The sequence below is a fragment of the Anolis sagrei genome, chromosome 5, assembly GCF_037176765.1.
Source record: "Anolis sagrei isolate rAnoSag1 chromosome 5, rAnoSag1.mat, whole genome shotgun sequence".
NCBI lineage: Eukaryota > Metazoa > Chordata > Lepidosauria > Squamata > Dactyloidae > Anolis > Anolis sagrei.
In genome coordinates this window covers 4458425-4486360 of record NC_090025.1, presented here as the reverse complement: position 1 = coordinate 4486360, position 27936 = coordinate 4458425, and the positions used below count along the sequence as shown (strand labels likewise).

The 27936-nt window shown below is 45.3% G+C and overlaps 2 protein-coding genes and 3 non-coding genes across 15 annotated transcripts in view; all 5 read right to left on the bottom strand.

Annotated features, from left to right (window-relative positions):
• Window positions 1-495: 495 nt before the first annotated feature.
• On the bottom strand, window positions 496-21615 carry NOP56 (NOP56 ribonucleoprotein). Its single transcript, XM_060779473.2, has 12 exons — window positions 21515-21615; window positions 21327-21416; window positions 18496-18610; window positions 15522-15683; window positions 15193-15391; window positions 13156-13343; window positions 10418-10569; window positions 9963-10063; window positions 8033-8181; window positions 4308-4429; window positions 3947-4090; window positions 496-1057 (listed from the first exon to the last, which is right to left on the bottom strand). Exons 1-12 carry the CDS (start codon window positions 21515-21517, stop codon window positions 827-829), a joined length of 1656 nt encoding a protein of 551 aa, XP_060635456.2. The 5' UTR covers window positions 21518-21615; the 3' UTR covers window positions 496-826.
• LOC132777401 (small nucleolar RNA SNORD57) lies at window positions 4166-4237 on the bottom strand. Its single transcript, XR_009631683.2, has one exon. It is a non-coding gene; the product is annotated as a small nucleolar RNA SNORD57 (small nucleolar RNA).
• Window positions 7870-7941, bottom strand: LOC132777402 (small nucleolar RNA SNORD56). Its single transcript, XR_009631684.1, has one exon. It is a non-coding gene; the product is annotated as a small nucleolar RNA SNORD56 (small nucleolar RNA).
• LOC132777405 (small nucleolar RNA SNORA51) lies at window positions 13471-13610 on the bottom strand. Its single transcript, XR_009631687.2, has one exon. It is a non-coding gene; the product is annotated as a small nucleolar RNA SNORA51 (small nucleolar RNA).
• Window positions 21616-24279: 2664 nt separating the features above from the next.
• Window positions 24280-27936, bottom strand: part of DCTN1 (dynactin subunit 1) — a 110348-nt gene continuing 106691 nt past the window's right edge. For all 11 annotated transcript variants that reach the window (XM_060779482.2, XM_060779481.2, XM_060779479.2 and 8 more), the window contains 2 exons: window positions 25283-25372; window positions 24280-25169 (listed from right to left, as the gene is read on the bottom strand). In XM_060779482.2, the coding sequence (XP_060635465.2) occupies window positions 25032-25169; window positions 25283-25372 (228 nt within the window). In that variant the 3' untranslated portion in view covers window positions 24280-25031. The remainder of the gene's footprint in view (window positions 25170-25282; window positions 25373-27936) is intronic.

The following is a 27936-nucleotide window of genomic DNA, read 5'->3' as shown; positions in this document are numbered from 1 at the left end:
CAGACTTCACTACCTCTGAGGATGCTTGCCATATGTGCAGGCGAAACGTCAGGAGAAATGCCTCTAGAACATGGCCCTATAGCCCGAAAAAAACCCACAAGAACCACCTTGATTAGCATTTGATGGCTTGGCAATGCCTGGAGCAATCTTTTGTTGACTGTGAGAGATGTTCAGCAGTGGAACTCTCTGCCCCGGAGTGTGGTGGAGGCTCCTTCTTTGGAAGCTTTTAAGCAGAGGCTGGATGGCCACCTGTCGGGGGTGCTTTGAATGCAATTTTCCTGCTTCTTAGCAGAATGGGGTTGGACTGGATGGCCCACGAGGTCTCTTTATGATTCTCTCCCATTAACATCAAAATAGGAGCAGAACCCAACTGCCTGCCTCCGACACTCACTTTGTTTTGCCTGCAGTAGCCATCTTCCCACTTCAAAAACCAAGAACCCAACTGCTTTTTGACTTTTGTTCTCAAGGATAGCTCTGAGTAAAACTGCTGCAAAAAAAAGCCCAAACATTTTATTGTTATCGTAACTCTGCAAAATGTGAGACGCTCTTGTTGCGCAGCCAGCACAGGCGCTTGTGATGCGACCCTGCTCTCGTAATGCTAAGCGTTCCTTGCAGGAGTGCTTTGGAGCCCAGAGCCCTTCCTAGAGAGGACTTCCAGACTGTCCTGCTTGCCCCAGGCCCCTCTCCCCAGCTGGTCAATTGTCCACTTGCTTCCCAGCGTTGGCAGGATACATTCAGCGGCCTAGAGACAGAAGGACGGCTCCCTCTCCTGTCCCCAAAAGTCGTGTTTGAAGAAAGAGATCACTCTTTCCTAGAACCTGGCATGCTAGTCATCATCGTCGTCGTCATCCTCCTCTTCCTCTTCTCTAGCCTTCTTCTTTTTTGTCTTTTTCGCCTTGGGTGGGGGGCTCTCCGTTACGGCCACTTTCTTCTTGTTTTTCTTTTTCCTGGGAGAGGCCTCTTCGTCTTCCAGGCCGTTCTCGGCCGCTTCCGAGTCTGCGTCTTCCGTCTCCTGGTGCTTCCTCTTCTTCTTCTTTTTGGGCTCAGCCTCATTTTCCTGATATGCGAGAGAGAGAAAGTGGATATACACATTAGGAGCCTGATATGGCTAGATTGCAGCCAAGGAAACTCAGAATTATTGGCAATAACTGCACCACAACCTTACTGGAAAGGTAAAAATGATGCCACATCCATTTTGCAAATATGAATCTCCATAAACACATCAAGACCACCTTTTGAAAACCACAAGTCAAGAAAAGCATGACCTCGTTAGAAATCAACAAGTGATATTCATAAGCGTTCATGTAATGGCACACAGGTAACTCACTTGTTAGACTGATGAACCATGTCTTTAAACTGCCAAGGACAAAGACATGCCATTATAAACATATATATATATATATATTGTTAGCAGAGGATTAGAACAAGTGATATTCATAAGCGGTCATTTGTAATGGCACACAGGTAACTCAGTTGTTAGACTGACGAACCATGTCTTTAAACTGCCAAGGACAAAGACATGCCATTGCATATATATATATTTCTTTAGTAGAGGATGGTTGTTTCTTTGAAGTACAATTGCAGTTGTAATTGCCCAAAAGATATACTGTATATACTCGAGTATAACCCTTTTATCAGGCTGAAAAAGTCCCCCTCGGTTTATACTCGAGTCAAGGTTATTTATTATTTTACTCTGTTGTTGTTGTTATTATTATTATTACTAAATTTATTATTTTATTCTATTTATTATTATTACATTTATCGTTTTACTCTATTATCAGATTTATTTTTTTACTTTATAATTGTTGTTATTGCTACATTCATTATTTTACTCTTTTTATTACTATTATTATTACATGTCCATTATTTTACTCTATTATTATCACATTATTTTACTCTCTTTATTATTACTATTATTACATTTATCATTTTACTCTATTATTATTAGATTTATTTATTTCTACTTTGATTGTTATTGCTACATTCATAATTTTACTCTTTTTATTACTATTATTATTACATGTCCATTATTTTACTCTATTATCACATTTATCATTTTACTCAATTATCATTACATTTTTGACTTTATGTTATTGCTACATTATCTTACTCTTTTTATTACATTTCCATTATTTTACCCTATTATTATCACATTTATTATTTTACTCATTATTATTATTATTATTTACTACATTTATCATTTTACTCTATTATTATCATTACATTTTTGACTTTATGTTATTGCTACATTCATTATTTTACTCTTTTTATTACATTTCCATTATTTTACTCTATTATCATCACATTTATTATTTTACTCTCATTATTATTATTACTTTACCCATGTTCATATTTGGGCATATGGAATATTCGTGCCAAGTTTGGTCCAGATCCATCATTGTTTGAGTCCACAGTGCTCTCTGGATGTAGGTGAACTACAACTCCCAAACTCAAGGACAATGCCCACCAAACCCTTCAAGTGTTTTCTGTTGCTCATGGGAGTCCTGTGTGCCATGTTTGGTTCAATTCCATCATTGGTGGAGTTCAGAATGCTCCTTGATTGTAAGCAACTACAACTCCCAAATGACAAAATCATTTTTTTTAGTGATGGTCACTCCTTGGGTTAGTAGCTATCTTGTGTCCAAATTTGGTGTCAATTCCCCCAGTGGTTTTTGAGTTCTAATAATCCCACAAATGAGCATTACATTTTTATTTATATAGACTAGCCGTCCCCTACCACGCGTTGCTGTGGCCCACATGGGGGTTCTGTGTGGAAGGTTTGGCCCATTTCTATCGTTGGTGGGATTCAGAATGCTCTCTGATTGTAGGTGAACTGTAACTCCCAGCAACAACAACTTGGGCATTTCTTTCCTTAAAAACTCTATCCTAGTTTACCCTACCTTGTTCATGCCCAGCATTTTAAATTTTAATTGTTACATTTAGCCCAGCCATAGGTTTTCAAATGCTGTATGTTATTGTTATTGTTTATTGCTTATTGTGTATTTTTTTGTTTTTGAGTTTTATTTTAACTGATCTGTATTGATTATTTGTTATCGCTTTTGTTTATTGATGTGCTGTGGGCTTGGCCTCATGTAAGCCGCACTGAGTCCCTTGGGGACATGGTAGCGGGGTACAAATAAAGTTTTATTATCATTATTATTGGGTATTCTTGTAGTTTGGTCCAGATCCATCATTGTTTGAGTGCACAGTGATCTCTGGATGTAGATGAACTACAACTCCCAAACAAAAGGACACTGCCCACCAAACCCTTCCAATATTTTCTGTTGGTCATTGGAGAACTGTGTGCCAAGTTTGGTTCAATTCCATCGTTGGTGGGGTTCAGAATGCTCTTTGATTGTAGGTGAACTATAAATCCCAGCAACTACAACTCCCAAATGTCAAGATTCTATTTTCCCCAAACTCCACCACTGTTCACATTTGGGCATATTGAGTATTCGCGTAGAGTTTGGTCCCGATCCATCATTGTTTGAGTCCACAGTGATCTCTGGATGTAGGCGAACTACAACTCCCAAACCAAAGGACACTGCTCACCAAACCCTTCCAGTATTTTCTATTGGTCATGGGAGAACTGTGTGCCAAGTTTGGTTCAATTCCATCATTGGTGGGGTTCAGAACGCTTTTTGATTGTAGGTGGACTATGGAATCTCAGCAACCACAACTCCCAAATGACAGCATCAATCTCCCCTTCAATCCCACTAGAACTCAAATTTGATCGTAGATAGAGATAGATAGTAGATAGAACAATCAGGAAGACATCTGGGAGTTACAGTCCAAGAACCACGGCACCCAAGAGCAGCTCATAATGCTGACCAGCGAACTCATCTGCCTTGGCTCCCAATTCAAGAAAAAAGTGGTATACAAATACAACAAAAGCAATCCCTTCATCACAACATTCCCCAACGGCCTCCATTCCCTCCTGCCTCACCTCCGCGGTCTCCTCCATCACCGAGTTCTCGGTCTCTTCTCCAGCGGCTGCGGCCAAAGCCTCCAGCCGCTTCTTTTCCCGCTTCCTCCTCTTCTTCTCTTTCTTCTCCATCTTCCTCTTGATCTCGGCCACGACTTCCGTCGCCTGCAAAGAGGGCAGCAGAGTTTTATTGTCATCCGCCCCAAGGAACCAGAGGGGAGCACGGGTTTGAACAGCGCTGGATCAGGCTCATTAAATCAGTTTTTGCCTCCACCGCAGATGCGTCAGGCATGGAATTCCTCATCACGTCCAACGCCATTGCTGCTCCCAACACACACACACACACACACACACACACCGGTGCCCCTTGCCCCTTCCTTACCTCCACTACGGCTTCCTTCATGACATCAAGGTTCTTGCGCGGGGCTTCTCCCGTCTCATAGAAAGCCAGGCGCTCCTCCACTTGCTCTCGGAGCTTTTCCCCAAAGACGCTGGTTGGAACCTCTGCGGAGGAAAGGCAAGCTTATGAGATAAGGAAAGGTAAAAGTTTCCCCTTGACGTGAGTTGTGTCCGACTCTGGAGGTTGGTTCTCATCTCCATTTTTAAGCCGAAGAACTGGCGTTGTCCATAGACACCTCCAAGATGACTGCATGGAATGCCATTATCTTCCCACTGAAGGGGTACCTATTGATCTACTCACATTTGCATGTTTTCAAACTGCTAGGTTGGCAGAAGCTGGGGCTAGCAGCAGGGGCTCACCTTGCTCCCCGGATTCACCACCATTTTAGTCAGCAAGTTCAACAGCTCAGCGGTTTAACCCGCTGTGCCACCAGGGACTATGAAATATTCATTGAAAAACTCTTGCAAAATCCGCTGAAGGATGTTTTTGCAGTTCAATAAACTTCCCCTGTGTTTTTGTGATAGAACCAATTAGGAAATGGAATTTATATCCAAGGAACAAAATTCATTACATAGTGTAATTTATACTTTAAGTAACAATAATGCCAACAGTATTATTTACATTTAATAATTATATATTACTATTATTTTGAAATTCAATACATCCGTCGTGTGTTGCAACGAATGTACTGCTGATGAATGCATCTACCTGGCTGACGATCTTAAATCTATATAAATAAAAATGTAATGTTCGTTTGTGGGATTAACATAACTCAAAAACTACTGGATGAATTGACACCAAATTTGGACACTATACCCCTAACAGGGCAATGAGTGACCATCACTCATAAACCCCCCCCTCCCCAAAAGAACAGTGGAAAGGACTTAAACCCTCCCCCCCCCCAAAAAGCTAAACTACGAAAAGCTAAATGACAATACAGAAAAAAGGGAAGGAAGAGGGAGGGAAAGAAGGGGAGAAAGATAGATGAAAGGAAGGAAAGAAAGAGAGAAGGAAGCATGGAAGCAAATAGCAAAGGAAGGAAGGAAAGAGGAAAAGAAATGGGGAAAGGAAAGAAAGGGGTAGAGAAGGAAGGAGAGAAGGAAAGAAAAAAGGGAAGAGGGAATGAAAGAAGAAGTGAAAGAGATAGAGAAGGAAGAATGAGAAAGAGGGAGGAAAGGAAAAAGATAAAGACAGAAGGAAGGATGGAAGGAGAAAGCGAAGGAAGGAAAGAGGTAGAGAAGGAAGAAAGGAGAGAAAGAGGGAGGAAAGGAAAAAAGGAAGACAGAAGGAAGGATGGGAGGAGAAAGCAAAGGAAGGAAAGCGGTAGAGAAGGAAGAAAGGAGAGAAAGAGGGAGGAAAGGGAAAAAAGAAAGACAGAAGGAAGCATGGAAGCAAAAAGCGAAGGAAGGAAAGAGGTAGAGAAGGAGGAAAGGAGAGAGAGGGAAGAAAGGAAAAAGAAAGATAGAAGGAAGGATGGAAGCAAAAAGCGAAGGAAAGTGAAAGAGATAGAGAAGGAAGAAAGGAGAGAAAGGGAAGGAAAAGGGAGGCAGGAAAGAGATAGAGAAGGAAGGAAGGAAGGAAGGAAGGAGAGAAGTAAAGAAAAGGGAAGGAAGGAAAGAGGGAAGGAGAAAAAGAGGGGGGAAAGAAAAAAGTAAGACAGAAGGAAGGATGGAAGGAGAAAGCGAAGGAAGGAAAGAGGTAGAGAAGGAAGAAAGGAGAGAAAGAGGGAGAAAAGGAAAAAGATAAAGACAGAAGGAGAAAGCAAAGGAAGGAAAGAGGTAGAGAAGGAAGAAAGGAGAGAAAGAGGGAGGAAACGAAAAAAGAAAGACAGAAGGAAGGATGGAAGGAGAAAGCGAAGGAAGGAAAGAGGTAGAGGAGGAAGAAAGGAGAGAAAGAGGGAGAAAAGGAAAAAGATAAAGACAGAAGGAGAAAGCAAAGGAAGGAAAGAGGTAGAGAAGGAAGAAAGGAGAGAAAGAGGGAGGAAACGAAAAAAGAAAGACAAAAGGAAGGATGGAAGGAGAAAGCGAAGGAAGGAAAGAGGTAGAGAAGGAGGAAAGGAGAGAGAGGGAAGAAAGGAAAAAGAAAGATAGAAGGAAGGATGGAAGCAAAAAGCGAAGGAAAGGGGTAGAGAAGGAAGAAAGGAGAGAAAGAGAAGGAAAAGGGAGGCAGGAAAGAGATAGAGAAGGAAGGAAGGAAGGAAGGAAGGAAGGAAGGAAGGAAGGAAGGAAGGTAGGAAGGAAGGAGAGAAGTAAAGAAAAGGGAAGGAAGGAAAGAGGGAAGGAGAAAAAGAGGGGGGAAAGAAAAAAGAAAGACAGAAGGAAGGAAGGATGGAAGGAGAAAGCGAAGGAAGGAAAGAGGTAGAGAAGGAAGAAAGGAGAGAAAGAGGGAGAAAAGGAAAAAGATAAAGACAGAAGGAGAAAGCAAAGGAAGGAAAGAGGTAGAGAAGGAAGAAAGGAGAGAAAGAGGGAGGAAACGAAAAAAGAAAGACAGAAGGAAGGATGGAAGGAGAAAGCGAAGGAAGGAAAGAGGTAGAGGAGGAAGAAAGGAGAGAAAGAGGGAGAAAACGAAAAAAGAAAGACAGAAGGAAGGATGGAAGGAGAAAGCAAGGAAGGAAAGAGGTAGAGAAGGAAGAAAGGAGAGAAAGAGGGAGAAAAGGAAAAAGATAAAGACAGAAGGAGAAAGCAAAGGAAGGAAAGAGGTAGAGAAGGAAGAAAGGAGAGAAAGAGGGAGGAAACGAAAAAAGAAAGACAAAAGGAAGGATGGAAGGAGAAAGCGAAGGAAGGAAAGAGGTAGAGGAGGAAGAAAGGAGAGAAAGAGGGAGGAAACGAAAAAAGAAAGACAGAAGGAAGGATGGAAGGAGAAAGCGAAGGAAGGAAAGAGGTAGAGGAGGAAGAAAGGAGAGAGAGAGGGAGGAAACGAAAAAAGAAAGACAGAAGGAAGGATGGAAGGAGAAAGCGAAGGAAGGAAAGAGGTAGAGGAGGAAGAAAGGAGAGAAAGAGGGAGAAAACGAAAAAAGAAAGACAGAAGGAAGGATGGAAGGAGAAAGCAAGGAAGGAAAGAGGTAGAGAAGGAAGAAAGGAGAGAAAGAGGGAGAAAAGGAAAAAGATAAAGACAGAAGGAGAAAGCAAAGGAAGGAAAGAGGTAGAGAAGGAAGAAAGGAGAGAAAGAGGCAAGAAAGGAAAAAAGAAAGACAGAAGGAAGGATGGAAGCAAAAAGCGAAGGAAGGAAAGAGGTAGAGAAGGAAGAAAGGAGATAAAGAGAAGGAAAAAGAAAAGGGAGGAAGGAAAGAGGTAGAGAAGGAAGGAAGGAAGGAAGGAAGAAGTAAAGAAGAAAAAGGAAGGAGAGAAAGAGGGAGGGAAGGTTGGTCACAGCAACGTGTGGTGGGTACACCTAGTGAGGTTTATATTTAGGGTAGGGTTTATATTACAAGCATCATGCTAGGGCTTATTTTCTAGCTGGGTCTTATTTTTGGAGAACCCCCTAAAGAAAACGAGCAGAAACAATCCTCTACCCCCTCTCCCCCCATTTCTGCACACAGCAAGCTTTGCTCAGATCTGATGCGTCACCATTCACTAAGGTGAAATACTGTTGACGAAAAATGTAAACATCACAGCAAAGCTCCCGAGTGGCTTGACTCCCCCCAAAACACTTCTCCACCTGCCATCTCCTCCTTTAGGGAAGGAACGAAGGGGGTCCCCTGACCTCACCTGAGAAGCAGTCGACGCGGGAGGCGATGGTGCACTTGTTGGCCAGGTAGCGGGAGATGCGCCCCTTGTTCTTGGCCGCCGCCCGGCCAATGAAGGTGGAGTGGAATATCAGGCCGTACTTGGGGGTGTTGCCCCGGGTCTTCAATGCCCTGGAGTGCAGAAGAGAGTCAACGTTGTGATTGGGTTGATGATGCGAGTTTTCTGGGCTGTCTGGCCATGTCCCAGAAGCATTCTCTCCTGACACTTCACCCACATCTATGGCCTCTGTTTTAAAGCTTCCACCACACTCCGGGGCAGAGAGTTCCACTGCTGAACAGCTCTCACAGTCAGGAAGTCCTTCCTCATGTTCAGATGGAATCTCCTTTCTTGTATCTATCACCTTTCGTCCATGTCCCAGCATTATTTCCATTTTAACTTTACATTTGGCCTTCCCACTGCTTTTAATTGCGTGTTGTCTTATTGATAATGTATATTTTATTGTCTTATGTTTTTATTTGAATTGCTTGTACTATTGTTGTTTTGCATGTATTGTTGTATTCGGCCTCGGCCTCATGTAAGCCGCACCGAGTCCCTTGGTGAGATGTTAGCGGGGTACAAATAAAGTGTTGTTGTTGTTAGGTTCTTGTGGGTTTTTTCAGGCTATAGGGCCATGTTCTAGAGGCATTTCTCCTGACGTTTCGCCTGCATTTATGGCAAGCATCCTCAGAGGTAGTGAGGTCTGTTGGAACTAGGAAAATGGGTTTATATATCTGTGGAATGGCTGGGGTGGGGCAAAAAGCTCTTCTCTGCTGGAGCTAGGTGTGAATGTTTCAACTGACCACCTTCATTAGCGTTTGAAGGCCTGGCTGAGCCTGGGAAAATCTTTTGTTGAGAGGTGTTAAGATGTGCCTGGTTGTTTCCTCTCTGCTGTTTTGCTGTTGTAATTTTAGAGTTTTTTAAGCCTTCGACAATACATTATTATTGTAGTTTGAAGCCATTGTTCCATTGCGTCCTAGTCTCCAGGGAAGCAGAAAACAAGCTTGCTCCCTCCTCCCTGTGGCTTCCCCTCACATGTTTATACATGGCTATCATGTCTCCTCTCAGCCTTCTCTTCTTCAGGTTCAACATGCCCAGCACTTTAAGCCGCTCCTCATAGGGGTTGTTCTCCAGACCCTTGATCATTTTAGTCACCCTCCTATGAGGGTTGCAGCCCTGCCAGCTTCACAAACAAGCCCAGCTCTTTAAGCCGCTCCTCATAGGTCTTGTTCTCCAGACCCTTGATCATTTTAGTCACCCTCCAATGAGGGTGGCAGCCCTGCCAGCTTCACAAACAAGCCCAGCTCTTTAAGCCGCTCCTCATAGGGCTTGTTCTACAGACGCTTGATCATTTTAGTCACCCTCCTATGAGGGTTGCAGCCCTGCCAGCTTCACAAACAAGCCCAGCTCTTTAAGCCGCTCCTCATAGGGGTTGTTCTCCAGACCCTTGATCCTTTTAGTCTCCCTCCTATGAGGGTTGCAGCCCTGCCAGCTTCACAAACAAGCCCAGCTCTTTAAGCCGCTCCTCATAGGGCTTGTTCTCCAGACCCTTGATCATTTTAGTCACCCTCCTATGAGGGTTGCAGCCCTGCCAGCTTCACAAACAAGCCCAGCTCTTTAAGCCGCTCCTCATAGGGCTTGTTCTCCAGACCCTTGATCATTTTAGTCACCCTCCTCTGGACCCATTGACCTATGAAGGTTGCAGCCCTGCCATATCCGCCTGTCATCCAGCTCTCCCCCCGTACCCCAACCAGAAATAGCTAACCTGCCAATCAAAGAGGAATGGAACGCCTGGGGGGGCTGCTCAGAGGCTGGGGGCCAAGCCCATCACCAACACGGCCCCAGATAGGGATCCCATGCCTCTTGCCTGGCACCCCAGAGCCCTGCCATCACTGCAGCCGCCCCACCGCTGTACCTGAACAGGGCCTTCTCCGCGCCCAGAATCTGCACCGTGGAGGCAGGGTACTTGGCCAGGTTGGTCAGGCTGCCGGCGTGGGAGATGAGGCGGGCGCCCACCTGCGTGGCAAATTAGAAAGGTGTTACAGGTATAAAAACACACCTTATGAGCATCTAGAGCAGGTACGAGCCAGCTTGGGCCCTCCAGGTGTTTTGGACTCCAACTCCCACAATTCCTAACAGCCGGTAGGCTGTTAGGAATTGTGGGAGTTGAAGTCCAAAACACCTGGAGGGCCCAAGCTGGGCCCGTACCTGCCCTAGAACTACTCTCCCCTTCCTTTCTGGCACAGATCAGCAGTGAGAAGGTGTCGACAGCGAGAGCTTCAGTGGATTGACAGATTCACAATGTCCATCATCTCTGTGGCCAGCGATGGAGGTGTCAAGGCTCAACCCGCCCCCCCATTCTGCACTTACCACTTCCCCAATCAGGGCTGAGAGGCTGGGGGCCACCTGGCTCATCTTGGAGCGCAGGTACTCCTGCAGCCCTTTGCGGTACTCCGAGAGGGAGATCACCCGGCTGGAGAAGCTCTCGATGTTGATGAGGTCGATGGGGGAGATGTCCATTCCTGCAGCAGATTGGGAGACAGAAAGGGAAAAATCCTCACTTGTTGCTTTGGGGGGGGGGGGGGGGTCATAACATGTAATATTATTAATAATAGTACACTAAGGTGCAGCGGTCTGAGTGTCACCTGCATTAAGATCACTTAATGTGAAGCCAGCCTGGGTCGGAGTGAGCTTCCGACCAATTGTGTAGCTTGTTGTCGACCTTTGCAACCCGAAAGACCGTTGCATCTGTCAAGCTATTTTAGAGTGACTCTAAAATCACAACAGCACAACAACAGAGAGGAAACAAACAAGGACATCTAATCACCTCTCAACAAAAGTTTGCTCCAGGCAATGTCAGGCCATTATATGCTAATCAAGGTGGTCAGTTGAAACATTCACACCTAGCTCCAGCAGACAAGAGTCCTTTGTCTCACCCTAGTAATCCTGCAGATATATAAACCCTTTTTCCTACTTCCAACAGACCTCACTACCTCTGAGGATGCTTGCTTGGGCCCTCCCTCCAGGTGTTTTGGACTTCAACTCCCACAATTTCTAACAGCCTCAGGCCCTTTCCTTTTGCCCCTCAGCCGCTTACAACAGCACAACAACAGAGAGGAAACAAACAAGGACATCTAATCACCTCTCAACAAAAGATTGCCCCAGGCACTGCCAGGCCATCAATACCGGCTACCAGTATTAAAAAACTCTAAAATTACAACAGCACAACAGAGAGGAAACAAACAAGGACATCTAATCACCTCTCAACAAAAGTTTGCTCCAGGCACTGCCAAGCTATCAAGGTGCTCAGTTGTAACATTTACACCTGGCTCCAGCAGACAAGAGTCCTTTGTCTCACCCTGGTCATTCCACAGATATATAAACTCTTTTTCCTAGTTCCAACAGACCTCACTACCTCTGAGGATGCTTGCCATAGATGCAGGCGAAACGTCAGGAGAGAATGCCTCTAGAACATGGCCATATAGCCCGAAAAAACCTACAACAACCCAGTGATTCCAGCCATGAAAACCTTTGACAATACATCTGTCGGAAATATTAAAAATTAACTGGGTATTTTTGATTACAAAAGTGTGAGTCAAGCACGGAAGAGTGAGCAGGCCGAAGCCTGTTAAGAGTCAGTGGGCCAAAGCTAGTGTCGTCCTGAGGAGTGTGAGGTAACCTCTGTGTGAGAGAAGCCTCGTGTGAGTTAAACCTGTGTGAGAGAAACCTTGTGTGAGGTAATCCTCTGTGTGAGAGAAGCCTCATGTGAGGTAAACCTCTGCGAGGTAAACCTCTGTGTGAGAGAAGCCTTGTGTGAGGTAAACCTCCGTGTGAGAGAAGCCTTGTGTGAGGTAAGCCTCTGTGTGAGAGAAGCCTCATGTGAGGTAAACCTGTGTGAAAGAAGCTTTGTGAGAGGTAAACCTCTGTGTGAGGTAAGCCTCTGTGTGAGAGAAGCTTTGTGAGAGGTAAACCTCTGTGTGAGAGAAGCTATGTGAGAGGTAAACCTCTGTGTGAGAGAAGCCTCATGTAAGAGGAGCCTCTGTGTGAGAGAAGCCTTGTGTGAGGTAAACCTCCGTGTGAGAGAAGCCTTGTGTGAGGTAAGCCTCTGTGTGAGAGAAGCCTCATGTGAGGTAAACCTGTGTGAAAGAAGCTTTGTGAGAGGTAAACCTCTGTGTGAGGTAAGCCTCTGTGTGAGAGAAGCTTTGTGAGAGGTAAACCTCTGTGTGAGAGAAGCTATGTGAGAGGTAAACCTCTGTGTGAGAGAAGCCTCATGTAAGAGGAGCCTCTGTGTGAGAGAAGCCTCTGTGTGAGAGAAGCTTCATGTAAGAGGAGCCTCGTGTGAGGTAAGCCTGTTTGAGAGAAGCCTCATGTGAGATAAACCTCTGTGTGAGAAGGCTGTGTGTGAAGGCTGCTGTGTGTAACGCTCAGATCAGACAGAAACCAGGGTGTTTGATAAACAAGCTTACGTGTTGCAGAAAGAAACGTCAATAGCCAAGAGCCGTTAGCAAGGACTGACACTGAAACAGAGACACGGTGTTTGGAACAGGAGATTAGGTGCTGTCATCACTATGCCCCCCGACTTCATTGCTAATTTATAACTCCTAGCACACGTGTGTCTAGGCCGCGGTCTGATTGCTCAGTGTTTTTACTGCTAACCTAGTTCCTGAAACGTGGGGATTTGTGATATGTCTGCCACCTCTTCTTCTTCACCACTTAACCCCAAACCCCCAAGTGCTGCTTTTTCATCTACCTGTCCTCTTCTTCCCTCAGAATCAAAAGAGCAGTTCACAACACCTAGGTTGTCCAGCAGAAACCCAATCTGGATCCCTTTATTATCCTATAGGACGGGCATGGGCAAGCTTGGGCCCTCCCTCCAGGTGTTTTGGACTTCAACTCCCACAATTCCTAACAGCCTCAGGCCCTTTCCTTTTGCCCCTCAGCCGCTTAAGCGGCTGAGGGGCAAAAGGAAGGGGCCTGAGGCTGTTAGGAATTGTGGGAGTTGAAGTCCAAAACACCTGGAGGGAGGGCCCAAGCTTGCCCATAGACTCGAGGACAGAAGAAGTCCTTCCCCTTATGAGGATAATCCCCCCGGATTCCTGGACACTGACCCATGGAGGAGCGGGAGGCCTCCAGGATGGCCTGGGCTTTGGCGCTGTCCATCACCACCTCCTCCAGCGCCTCCAGGCTCTCCTCGCTCAGCTCCTTCCGGTTCCGGATGAGTTTGGCCAGGCGGCAGTAGGTATAGTTGTCGCTCACGATCTTGATCAACTCTGGGAAATGGTAGCCGTACCACTCTCTGGAGGAGGAACAAAAACAGCAGAGTTGGGGAAAGGGGAAGAAGCAGGACTGGCGTTTGTTTACATAGTTCTACCTGCCAAGGAACTTGAGATCAAGAACATATCTTTTCTTTCTGCTAAAGGAAGGTTTGTGCCCTTGCTAACAATACAGCCCAGGTGAGAGAGGCAACCTGGCTGAGGTGTATGCAGGGACTCTGGTGATGTATCTCCCCTTTCTATACAGTCAGCGTAGGAGTCACACTGCCTGTGGTAAGCGCAGGGAGATTGGGCAGAAGGGGGTCTCATTCGCCACAATACCCAACAATGTGCCAGTGAAGCGCACTTTAAGAATAATAATAAACTTTAATTATTCCTCGCCAGCATCTCCCCGATGGGGACTTGGGTTGGCTAACAAGAGGCCAAGCCCAAAAATACAACACAGCACAATAAAATACAGAATACAGACACAAAAAATACATCAGAAAGTAGTTACAGCAGCAAAATAAAATAAATAAAGCAAATTAACACAATATAATATCAAACAGGATGGGCAGGCCAAATGGAGGAGATCTATATAAATCAGTGGTTCTCAGCCTTCCTACCAACCTGCAGAAATTGGGCTACAAAGTAGAATCCTCGACATGTGATTGTGGAGAAGAGCAAACCACTGACCACCTGCTGCAATGCAACCTGAGCCCTGTCACAGGCACCATGGAGGACCTTCTTGCAGCAACACCAGAGGCACCCCAAGTGGCCAGATACTGGTCAAAGGACATTTAAACAACTACCAAACTCACAAGTTGTGTATTTTTCTGTTTGTTTGCTTTGTTCTGTTAGAAATGTAATATAATGGACTGGTTGCTCTGACACGACAAATAAATAACCTTCCTAATGCCGTGACCCCTTAATACAGTTCCTTATGTTGTGGTGACCCCCCAACCATAATACTGTTTTAGTTGCTACTTGATATCTGTCATTTTACTACTGTTATAAATCGTAATGTAAAGATCCAGTATGCAGGATGCATTTTCCTTCACTTGACCAAATTGAGCACAAATACCTGATACACCCAAGTTTAAATACTGGTGAGGTTTGGGGAGGATTGATTTTGTAATTTGGGAGATGTAGTTGCTGGGATTTATAGTTCACCTACAATCAAAGCACATTCTGAACTCCACCAATGATGGAATTGAACCAAACGTGGCACACAGAACTCCCATGACCAACAGAAAATACTAGAAGGGTTTGGTGGACATTGACCTTGAGTTTTGGAGTTGTAGTTCACCTACACCCAGAGACTACCATGGACTCAAACAATGATGGATCTGGACCAAAATTGGCACAAATATTCCGTATACCCAAATACGAACACAGATGGAGTTTGGGGAAAATTGACTTTGACATTTCGGTTTTATAGTTACTGGGATTTATAATTCACCTACAATCAAAGAGCATTCTGAACCCCAGAAGTGACAGAATTGGGGCAAATCTCCCACACAGAACCCCCATGGCCAACAGAAAATTACTTAAGGCCATCTAGTCCAACAGAAGAGACTTTCTGTTAGAAATGTAATATAATTTGACTTGTTGTCCTGACACGACAAATAAATAAATCCAGTCCAACTCTCTTCACCAGGGCAAGAAAACGTAATCAAAGCCCTCCTGACAAAAGAGCCATCCAGCCATAGATATAGATATGATTCACACACACACAGTATCCTAGATTTGAAAGGGACCCCTAAAGAAGGACAATTATATGTTGCATATTCCAGAGTAGGCAACCCAATCTCCACATCAACACTGACAAAGGGGTAACACTAGATGAAGCAAACAGAAATGGACTAAATGGCCACTCTCCATTTGACGCACCTGACCCGCATGGAGAAGGTATTGATGTCTTTGTCCAACTGGTCCAAGAGGCTGATGGACTGGATGATCATGTTGTCCACTCGGTTCACGTTAAACTTCACTTTGGCCCGGGAGTAGCTGTGCCCGAGCCCCAGCTGGGCCTTGGAGGCCGACTGCGCCGTCAGGCCCTTTATCAAACCGTGGAAGTGCAACCGGATGCCTGGAAAGAAAGAAGAGGGCATTGTATTGACCTCTGGTAGAGATTGTGGATACTCTGGTTTTGCCTATATTCACCTTGCTTAAGAACCAAGAGCTGAGGCAAAGAAAGGGGTGAATCTTGGGAGCCTTACCTCGGACGATCTCTGCCACGACCCCTCCGGTCTGGCACTGGTAGCCCAGCTCCTCCTGGATGGCGGCCCCGATCTTGGCATCGCTGACCCCAACAAGGACCTTCTTCTTTTTGGCCGGCAGGTTGGTCTCCAGCAGGAGCCGGAGGTCCTCGTGCAGGATTCCTGAGGTAGAGAGAGGTCAAGGCTACTATCCATATCTCGAGCAATGATCAATCTATTTGCCCCCACAGAACTGGGAAATTGACGCTTCTGTTTGATGTTCTGCTTCAAGTCTGATAGAACAGGATGTTTTTCATTTAATTCTAATTGTTACATCATTGTTTGCTTTTACATGTTGAGTTGTCAATTTTCGTTATTATGAGTGTATTGTCTTATGTTTGGAATCTGCCTTGAGTCCCTCCAGGGAGATAGGACAGAATATATATAAAGTGTTTATTATTGTTATTATTTTACTGACACAAAAGCACAGTATGTCACAGCAAACGAGATCTCTATGCTGGATTTCGCATCACAAAATCACAAGTTGAACACTTCCCAGGCGTCTAGGGCTGTGTGATATTATTATTATTATTACCATTATTATTATTATTATTTTACTGACACAAAAACACAGTATGTCACAGCAAACGAGATCTATATGCTGGATTTCGCATCACAAAATCACAAGTCGAACACTTCGCAAGTGTCTAGGACTGTGTGATATTATTATTATTATTACCATTATTATTACCATTATTATTATTATTATTTTACTGACACAAAAACACAGTATGTCACAGCAAACGAGATCTATATGCTGGATTTCGCATCACAAAATCACAAGTCGAACACTTCGCAAGTGTCTAGGACTGTGTGATATTATTATTATTATTACCATTATTATTACCATTATTATTATTATTATTTTACTGACACAAAAACACAGTATGTCACAGCAAACGAGATCTATATGCTGGATTTCGCATCACAAAATCACAAGTCGAACACTTTGCAAGTGTCTAGGACTGTGTGATATTATTATTATTACCATTATTATTACCATTATTATTATTATTTTACTGACACAAAAACACAGTATGTCACAGCAAACGAGATCTATATGCTGGATTTCGCATCACAAAATCACAAGTCGAACACTTCGCAAGTGTCTAGGACTGTGTGATATTATTATTATTACCATTATTATTATTATGGCTTAAGCTTGATGTTTAGTGGGTCATCAGGGCCAGCAAAGGCTAATGCAGTTAACGGGCCCTCCAGATGTTTACCAGCTGTTCAAAACTATGAGAGTCGAAGTCCAAAACACCTGGAGGGCCCAAGTTAGCCCATAGAATCATAGAGTTGGACGAGACCTCATGGGCCATCCAGTCCAACCCCATTCTGCCAAGAAGCAGGAAAATTGAATTCGAATCACCCTGCCTGCTCTAGAGCTATTCTCCCCTTCCTTTCTGGCACAGATCAGCAGTGAGAGGATGTCGACAGCGACAGCTTCAGTGGATTGACAGATTCACAATGTACATCATCTCTGTGGCCAGCAAAGGCTAGTGTGAGCATGAGCAAACTTCAGACCTCCAGATGTTTTGGACTTCAACTCCCAAAACTCCTCAAACAATTGTGGAAGTTGAAGTCCAAAACACCTGAAGTGCTGAGGTTTGCCCATGCCTGGACTAGTGGAAGTGGTCAGTCAAGTACATATCTAGAGTGCCATTTATTTATTCATTCATTTACCAACATTATAAAGGCAAAATTCACTTTACATACATGTAAAAACCAAAACATGTTTTTATTTTTGTTTGTTCTGCAAAAATAAAAAACATGAGAGACAAATTTTTTTAAGTATAAAATGTTTATGAGAGAAAGACAATATCCAAGAAGATGAAATGGAAGTCAATTTTTAGTTTTGTTTTCTCTCTCTTTTTTGGTGTTTTTCTTTTTTGAAGTTGTCTTTTATCTTTTTGAATTTTTTTTCCTTTTTGATTTTATTGCACCTTCTCTATATATTTTTACTTTTCTTCTCTTTTCTTTCACCTTTATTGTTCTCACTGTTTTGTTGTATTATGAAAAATATAATAAAAATTTTTAAAAAATAAATAAAAACCAAAACATAATAGCTAGACAATAATATAGTAAAAGGTAAAGATTTTCCCCTGACATTAAGTCTAGTCGTGTCCGACTCTGGGGGTTGGTGCTCATCTCCATTTCTAAGTCAAACAGACAGTGCTGTCCGTAGACATCTCCAAGGTCATGTGGCTGGCATGACTGCATGGAGCGTCGTTACCTTCCTGCTGGAGGAAGTACCTATTGATCTACTCACATTTGCATGTTTTAGAACTGCTAGGTTGGCAGAAGCTGGGGCTGACAGTGGGAGCTCACACCGCTCCCTGGATTTGAACCTGCAACCTTTTGGTTAGCAAGTTCAGCAGCTCAGCGGTTTAACCCACTGCGCCACCGGGGTTTATTTATATAACTATAAATCAAAAACCTAACCAGATTAAAACATAAACCATTTAGACATAATGCATAAAAATTAAACACCAAGAATACAATAACATTTATATGTTTGAAAGGATATTGCATTGAGAAGGGAGCAAGCTTGTTTTGCGCTGCTACAGAGATCGGGACACAATGGACTAAAGGGGATCATACTGTAGGAAAGACATTAGGAAGAACTTCCTGGCAATAAGGGCTGCTCAACAGGTCAAAAGATCTCTTAAGCAGTGGAATATTCTGGGTGGGAGTCCGTCAGTCTCATTCCCTAGCGGTTTTTAAGCAGGAGCTGGAGGGCCATCTGTTGGCAATGCTTTAATCTTGTGTTCTGCCTGGCAGAAGGGGGTTGGGCTGGATGGCCCTTGGGTCCTCTTCCAACTCTAGGATTCTGTAACTCTCTCCTCCAGGAGAAAGGAAGCCAGGCTGAGCCATGAAGGCTTGCATGGCTTGGACCCTCCATCCCAACGCCAGCAGAGAGGAAACTTACCTTCTGAGATGGCATTGATGTTCTCCAAGGCACTCTGGGCAGACTTAAACGGGGAGAAGGCCACCAGCTTCACAAGAGTGAGGAATTTGCCAAGGTTCAGCACACTCTCCTCCACCTGCAAAGGGAGGTTTTCCTGACTTTATTATACAATAAGGTGCCATCTATAACCACATATCTGCAGTTTCACTTACTTGTAATCAGGAGAAATTATTTTGGAATCTGCTAGGAGTTCCAGACAATTCTATGGTGTGCTTCTCTCCACCCCCAACCTACAGAGTTATAACAAATTTCTGAGGGGGACGCCATTTTAGGATCAAAGGTCTAGAGAACAAGCCCTATGAAGAGCGGCTTAAAGAGCTGGGCATGTTTAACCTGAAGAAGAGAAGGCTGAGAGGAGACATTATGGCTTCAAACTAAAAGAAAGGAGATTCCATCTGAACACGACGAAGAACTTCCTGACTGTAAAAGCCGTTCAGCAGTGGAACTCTCTGCCCCAGAGTGTGGTGAAGGCTCCTTCTTTAGAAGGTTTTAAACAGAGGCTGGATGGCCATCTGTCAAGCTGGAATGTGTCCAGGGGAGGGCGACTAAAATGATCAAGGGTCTGGAGAACAAGCCCTATGAGGAGCGGCTTAAGGAGCTGAGCATGTTTAGCCTGAAGAAGAGAAGGCTGAGAGGAGACATGATAGCCATGTATAAATATGTGAGAGGAAGCCACAGGGAGGAGGAGGGAGCAAGCTTGTTTTCTGCTGCCCTGGACACTAGGACACAATGGAACAATGGCTTCAAACTCCAAGAAAGGAGATTCCATCTGAACATGAGGAAGAACTTCCTGACTGTGAGAGCCGTTCAGCAGTGGAACTCTCTGCCCCGGAGTGTGGTGGAGGCTCCTTTGGAAGCTTTTAAACAGAGGCTGGATAGCCATCTGTCAGGGGTGATTTGAATGCAATATTCCTGCTTCTTGGCAGAATGGGGTTGGACTGGTTGGCCCATGAGGTCTCTTCCAACTCTTTGATTCTATGATTCTATGTTTAACTTGTTGTCCACGAGGACTCCAATATCTTTTTCACACGTACTGCCCTCGAGCCAGGCATCGTCCCCCATTCTGTATCTTTGCATTTCGTTTGGCCTGCCAAAGTGGAGTATCTTGCATTTGTCACTGTTGAACTTCATTTTGTTAGTTTTGGCCCTTCATCTCTCTAATCTGTCAAGATCGTTTTGAATCCTGCTCCTGTCGTCTGGAGTATTGGCTCTCCCTCCCAATTTGGTGTCGTCATGCCTTTGAACCCTTCATCCAAGTCATTAATAAAGATGTTAATAACAATAATTTTTACATATTTAGAAGCATGTTACGTTGAGGAGGTTAAACTGCATTATACATGGGCCTAAGCTGGCTCTTTCTCATTGTCTGACACAATTGGCTTTTTACTCTGGAGTTCCAGATCACAATATGCTGTTATTTACTCATTTCAAAGGCCTGTTTGGTTATTGCCAAAATATTATTATTTTTATTTATACCCCGCAAAATCTCCTGAAGGACTCGATGCGGCTTACAATGGCCAAGGCCGCCAACAAACAACAACATACAAATATAACAGTAACATTCATACGCAAATAATAAAACATCAAGCTAAACGATAAAACTTTAAAAGTGCTGAACTTGACATAAGGTATGTAGAGGTTTTTGGAGGTAGGTGCAATGTGCTGCTAGCTAGATAGACACAGTTCTTGTTAGGAATAGTTTGCATGGATTTTCCTTTGAAAGAGTCTTAAACTCGAGTGAATGGTATAATATGTTATACCTACTGGGCAGAATGGAGTTGGACTGGATGGCCCATGAGGTCTCTTCCAACTCTTTGATTCTATGATAAGAAGCAGAAATATTGCATTCAAATCACCCCTGACAAATGGCCATCCAGCCTCCGTTTAAAAGCTTCCAAAGAAGGAGCTTCCACCACACTCCAGGGCAGTGAGTTCCACTGCTGAACGGCTCTCAGGAAGTTCTTCCTCATGTTCAGCTGGAATCTCCTCTCTTGTAGTTTGAAGCCATTGTTCCATTGTGTCCTAGTCTCCAGGGAAGCAGAAAGGAAGCTTGCTCCCTCCTCCTCCCTGTGGCTTCCTCTCACATATTTATACATGGCTATCATATCTCCTCTCAGCCTTCTCTTCTTCAGGCTAAACATGCCCAGCTCCTTAAGCTGCTCCTCATAGGGCTTGTTCTCCAGACCTTCTATCATTTTAGTCGCTCTCCTCTGGACACATTCCAGCTTGTCAATATCTCTCTTCAATTGTGGTGCCCAGAATTGGACACAATATTCCAGGTGTGGTCTAACCAAGGCGGAATAGAGCATGGGGAGCATGTCTTCCCTAGATCTAGACACTATGCTCCTATTGATGCAGGCCAAAACCCCTTTGGCTCTTTTTGCCGCCACATCACATTATTAGCTCATGTTTAACTTGTTGTCCACGAGGACTCCAAGACCTTTTTCACACGTAATGTTCTCGAGCCAGGCGTCACCCATTCTGTCTCTTTGCATTTCGTTTTTCCTGCCAAAGTGGAGTATACTTGATTTTCCAGATCACCAGACTGGGCCACAGCAACGCCTGGCAGGGGACGGCTAGTAAACAATTAAAATAAAACTCATAAACAAAAAAACAGCAATAACAGTAATACAACACACATTTTAAAATCTATGGCTGGGCCAAATGGAATTAAAGTTTAAAAATAATGCTAGGCATGAACAAGGGAGTCATCTGCAATGCCACCTGGCGTCCTACCCTGCAGGAGAAGCACAACCCGAGCCCTCCCGACAGACGGCCATGCGGTTTTGTACCTGAGGGAGCAGGAGGGCGATCTCCTCCACCTGCCGGAGGGCGAAGAGGGCGTACCCGGCCGCGTGCTCGAAGAGAACGTGGAGCAGCACCTGGGAGGCAAGAAGGAAAGCCAACATGGTGAGTGAATGGGGAGCCTCAACCAAGCCTCCCTTCCCTTCCCCTTCCCCTCCCTCAGAGTAGGCCTCACCATGATGGCTGCGGAGCGCGCGTGCTTCCCGCTCGGAGGCGCTTCCAGACTGAGGCCTTCTCCTCGAGGCCTGGCCGGAAACGGAAATCACCCCCTCCTCGAAATGGAGTCTAGCCAATAGGAATGTAAGACGCAGGCCCGCCTTTTCCGGCGTCATTTCACATCATTCGCGCCTGAGCCAATAGGAACACGCCTTTCCCGCTTCCTACCCATCAATCATCCCTCGAGACTCCATCTCGCGAGAGCTTCGGCGGAAGTCTTTCGCCTTCCGGTGAGGAAATGCGGAAGTAAAGAAAGCGTGGCGGGGAAAGGCGGGTTTTTTGCACGTGGAGCAGGATTACTAAAATCTAGGCTTCGGCCTAGAAGGACATCCTGTTTATTTCTTACTGCCTATTACAGGGATCCCTAATCCATCTAAAACACAGACATGTGCCTTTCACCTTAAGAACAGACAAGCATGCGGAGCTCTGAGGATTATTACCTGGGAAGGAAGGAATCCCCCTGGAGCATTGCAGCACACCCAAATCCCTAGGAGTCACCCTGGACCGTGCTCTGACCTACAAGAAGCACAGCCTGAACATCAAGCAAAAAGTGGGCGCTAGAAACAATATCTTGCATCAATAGGAGCAGAGTGTCTAGATCTAGGGAAGTCATGCTCCCCATGCTCTCTTCCGCTTTGGTTAGACCACACCTGGAATACTGTGTCCAATTCAGGGCACCACAATTCAAGAGAGATATTGACAAGCGGGAATATGTCCAGAGGAGGGCAACTCAAATGATCAAGGGTCTGGAGAACAAGCCCTACGAGGAGCGGCTTAAGGAGCTGGGCATGTTTAGCCTAAAGAAGAGAAGGCTCAGAGGAGATATGATAGCCATGTATAAATATGTGAGAGGAAGCCACAGGGAGGAGGAGGGAGCAAGCTTGATTTCTGCTTCCTTGGAGACTAGGACGCAATGGAACAATGGCTTTAAATTACAGGGTGAGGCAGCATAATTTCCTTTTTTTAAATGTGCACAATTCAGTCGGTTGAAGATATAGTGGAGCACTAGTGGTCTAGTTCGAGAGGTGGAACTATAAAGTTCTGTCCTGACACAGTTCATAGAATCATAGAATCCTAGAGTTGGAAGAGACCTCATGGGCCATCATCCAGTCCAACCCCAATCTGCCAAGAAGCAGGAATATTGCATTCAAATCACCCCTGACAGATGGCCTTCCAGCCTCTGTTTAAAAGCTTCCAAAGAAGGAGCCTCCACCACACTCCGGTGAAGGAGTGATGACATTATTATGTCCCATTGAAGTGACAATGCGCCTCTGGGCTTTTACTGGCACACCATTCTAGTCTGGACGCCCATTGAAAAATTCCAGACCCCTGACACTTATGCTTCACACTATTTTGGCAAAGTATACAGGGCATCATGACCTAGGACTGGAGACAGGCCATACTCCCCAGAGGCATACACTGTTCCTACCCCACTGACCATGTATGGACATTACCCTTGAAGACAGGAAGGATGACATCACCTATAGCTGACCTCACCTGGAGATCACCTTCACCCTCCTGGACTGCCTGTCTTCTTCATTCGTCGCTACACTCCGGGGCAGAGTGTTCCATTGCTGAACGGCTCACACAGTCAGGAAGTTATTCCTCATGTTCAGATGGAATCTCCTCTCTTATAGTTTGAAGCCATTGTTCTACGTCCTAGTCTGCAAGGCCATCATATCTCCTCGTGCGTTGGAACAGTGAGGAGCGTGCTTTTGCCATTGAGGCCTACTTTTCGAGCGGATTTGGAGAGGTCGGCCCGCTCTCCAGATTTGGCCTCTTGTGATTTTTTTCTATGGGGTTTTTTAAAATCCCGTGTTTCTGTGAACCGTCCAAGGACCCTACAAGATTTGAAGACCAACATCCAAGAAGAAATTGGCAACATAACGCTTCCTATGCTGGCAAGTCATGACAAACGCCAGAAATCGATTTACTCAGTGTATGGAGAATGGGGGACATCACCTACCTAATTTGATCTTCAAAACTACGTAAAACAAAACTTTACGTATGCGCATACATTATTAAAAAAATTAAAATTCTGATTCATACAATGGGTTTTATTAAGTTTTGAAAAAAGGAAGTTATGCTGCCTCATCCTGTACAAGAAAGGAGATTCCACCTGAACATGAGGAAGAACTTCCTGACTGTGAGAGCCGTTCAGCAGTGGAACTCTCTGCCCCAGAGTGTGGTGGAGGCTCCTTCTTTGGAGGCTTTTAAACAGAGGCTGGATGGCCATCTGTCAGGGGTGATTTGAATGCAATGTTCCTGCTTCTTGGCAGAATGGGGTTGGGCTGGATGATGGCCCAGGAGGTCTCTTCCAACTCTAGGATTCTAAGACAAAAGCATCTATTTTAAGCAGTAAGCTTTGATTATTCTGCTAGTCCACAAGGCCTTTATTCAGCACATCGGCCATCTCCATATGGGTCAGGCTTGCCTGGTACATCACCAAGGCAGGGCCTTAGCATTGCCCAGATAGGGAGCACGTGGATAGCTAGATGTAGCTGGACTGCCACTCTTACAGCCCCATAGAGAACAGCCAACAGTAAGAGGTGATGCGGCTTGTAGCTCAACGACTACCCACAGTTCAATGCATGGCTATGAACAATTAGCTCTTGCTTCAGGTGGGAAAGAAAAGTTGGAAACATCCTTACGCCTTGGCGTGGACTGTGCCACGAGGTCTAGGGACTCCAAACATGCTCAGAGAATGACACCACACCATGTAGCTTGGTTCAAGATGGTTTATTTGTCTCATGAGCTCCAAGAAGTCAACATGCAAGAAGATTTCTGCCTCAAAAGTGCTTGTAGGTCTCCAGGCTGCAGAGCTGTCCCCTTCCCCTAGAGGAGACCCCCTTCCACTCCCACAAAGGAAGGCAAAGAGGCTGGGCTGCAGGAAAGGGGTAGTGTTTGCAGAAGGGAGGGACACTTGCCCCATCAGCCTAAGCCGGAAAGAGCATTCCTTCACCTTGTTCAGACCAGCAGGCACCCTTCACACCTCTGGTCCCTTTGAAGCAGCATGGCTTCATTATTCAGCTCAGACTTTGCTGAATAATGTGGGGCAGATCCACCAGGTGGAACACTCCTTCTTCTCCACCCCTGGCATTTGCCCCACAGCAAAACCCAAAAGTGCCAGAGACCAAGGTGATGGTGGTGGAGGTGGGGATGGAAGCCATATGGAGCCACCTCCTCCAGGGCAGGAACCAGAACAGCCTGGGCTGAGACCAAGAGGCAACTGGCCTGTGCCCATTAGTAGAAGAAGGGGCCGCCTTCAGTTTGGAGTGTTCGTCTTGGCCACAGCACCTGCCCAGGTATGCAGGTCACTCTACAGACAGGCACATAACACACACACAGAGCTTCAGGCAGTCAACAGCACACACAGAGCTTTGCCGCAGCCAAGGTCAGTCTGAGACAGGAGAGAAAGGAAGTGGAAGCAGTAACAGGGAGAGGGAGGGGCAGGGTGGGGTGGGGAGAGGGCTCTCTTAGGAGACAAGGCGGACGTGGAGCCGGTGCAGCTGCTCCGGAGTGAGGACCAGTCTGTGGACCTGGTTGTGGCCTGGCTGGCAGGGGAAGGTCACTTTGCCAATGTAGACCGTGTCCTCCTTCTGCTCCTCTTTGGCCTGCAGAGGAGAAAATGGCCGGCAGAGGATCAGAGGTGGGACAGGAAGACCCTCATTCTGGAGGAACCCAAAGACCTTCCCCTCCTCTCCCCAAAGTGAAGTCCATGCCTTACCTTCAGGAAAGGGGTTGATGGGAAGGTGCCAAAGTCGGTGGGAACGCTGGCTCCAGGGTGCTGCAGGACCGTCTCCTTCATGACTTCACCCTGCAGGAGAAGAAACGGGTTGGTCAGCACCCCTGGACACCATCCCTTGCACTCTTGGCACTCGGCGTGATGTTCTCACAATATCTTCCTCCCACATGGAAGGCTACAATCCTCAGCAGTTGTTGCCTCTCTCTCCCATTTCTGGGTGGCGCAGCAAAAGCATGCTGAGCCCATAACCCTTTGTTGGGGAATCTGAGCTGTTAGGCTCAAACATGACTCTCAGTTGTGGTGATTCAACCATAAATATAGCAGAGCACCAAAAGCAAACTTCATAACCAGCAGAAACATGTGATGAGCTGGTTATGAAGTTTGCTTTTGGCGCTCTGTTATATTTATGGTGGAATCACCACAACATTTTTGAGCCTGACAGCTCAGATTCCCCAACAAAGGGTTATGGGCCCAGCACGCTTTTGCTTCTATTTGTTAGGATGACCCAGGATTGCAGAATTCAGAACTTTTAAGTTCAAAAATATTTAAAAAATACATTCTTGATAGAAAAGGTCTTGGAGTGAACTAGCTTACTAAGTCTCATCTTCTAAGAAGGTAAAAATATCAAAAGGTTCATGCAGCTACATTTTGCCTAGAGAGAGAGAGAGGCAAAATGTGCATGCTCACTAAAAGGAGGAAAAAGGCAGAGAGAAGGAAAATGGCGAAAGGCCACATAGCCTTGCCCAGGGCAATAAGAGAAGCCACTGCCCACACCATCATCCACTGTGGCCTGGGAGTGTGATGGGAGTGCCACTAGCTTGCTAAATCTCATCTTCTAAAGAGGTAAAAAGTCAAAAAATCCACGCAGCTACATTTTGCCTAAAGAGAGAGGCAAAATGTGCATCTTCACTGGAAGGAAGAAAAGGCAGAAGAGACAATGGTGGCAAAAGCCCACATGGCCAGCCCAGGGCAATAAAAACACCTTTTAAACGGAAGTTCCCTCACAGAGATTCCATTGCTACATCTTCAAAGGGAGTGGAGACAGTGGATAGCAGGAGGAGGAAAGACAAAGCCCTTTTAGGGAAACAGGCATAGGAATACAGCGGAAGGAATCCCTCATTCTAATTGTATCTCTAGTCTAGCTACTCATTGAGGTCTGGAGACTTGTTGACACAAAAGACTTGTGCAGTCCAGGGGTAAATCCCAGCACAAGAGAAGGGCACTGCCCACACCATCATCCACTGTGGCCTGGGAGTGGGATGGGAGTGCCACTAGCTTGCAAAATCTAATCTTCTAAAGAGGTAAAAAGTTTAAAAAAATCCATGCAGCTACTTTTTGCCTAAAGAGAGAGGCAAAATGTGCATCCTCACTGGAAGGAAGAAAAGGCAGAAGAGACAATGGTGGCAAAAACCCACATGGCCAGCCCAGGGCAATAAAAACACCTTTTAAACGGAAGTTCCCTCACAGAGATTCCATTGCTACATCTTCAAAGGGGAAGGAGAGAGTGGATAGCAGGAGGAGGAAAGACAAAGCTCTTTTAGGGAAACAGGCATAGGAATACAGCGGAAGGAATCCCTCATTCTAATCCTATCTCTAGTCTAGCTACTCATTGAGGTCTGGAGACTTGTTGACACAAAAGACGTGTGCAGTCCAGGGATAAAACCCAACACAAGAGAAGGGCACTGCCCACACCATCATCCACTGTGGCCTGGGAGTGGGATGGGAGTGTCACTAGCTTGCTAAATCTCATCTTCTAAAGAGGTAAAAAGTAAAAAAAAATCCACGCAGCTACATTTTGCCTAAAGAGAGAGGCAAAATGTGCATCCTCACTGGAAGAAAAGGCAGAAGAGACAGTGGTGGCAAAAGCCCACATGGCCAGCCCAGGGCAATAAAAACACCTTTTAAACGGAAGTTCCCTCACAGAGATTCCATTGCTACATCTTCAAAGGGGAAGGAGAGAGTGGATAGCAGGAGGAGGAAAGACAAAGCTCTTTTAGGGAAACAGGCATAGGAATACAGCGGAAGGAATCCCTCATTCTAATCCTATCTCTAGTCTAGCTACTCATTGAGGTCTGGAGACTTGTTGACACAAAAGACTTGTGCAGTCCAGGGATAAAACCCAACACAAGAGAAGGGCACTGCCCACACCATCATCCACTGTGGCCCGGGAGTGTCACTAGCTTGGCAAAATCTCATCTTCTAAAGAGGTAAAAAGTTAAAAAAAATCCATGCAGCTACTTTTTGCCTAAAGAGAGAGGCAAAATGTGCATCCTCACTGGAAGGAAGAAAAGGCAGAAGAGAACGATGGTGGCAAAAATGTATTGTCGAAGGCTTTCATGGCCGGAATCACTGGGTTGTTGTAGGTCTTTTCAGGCTACATGGCCATGGTCTAGAGGCATTCTCTCCTGACGTTTTGCCTGCATCTTTGGCAAGCATCCTAACTACCTCTGAGGATGCTTGCCATAGATGCAGGAAAAATGTCAGGAGAGAATGCCTCTAAACCATGGCCATATAGCCCGAAAAGACCTACAACAACCCGATGGTGGCAAAAGCTCACATGGCCAGCCCAGGGCAATAAAAAGACATTTTAAAAGGAAGTTCCCTCACAGAGATTTCATTCCTACATCTTCAAAGGA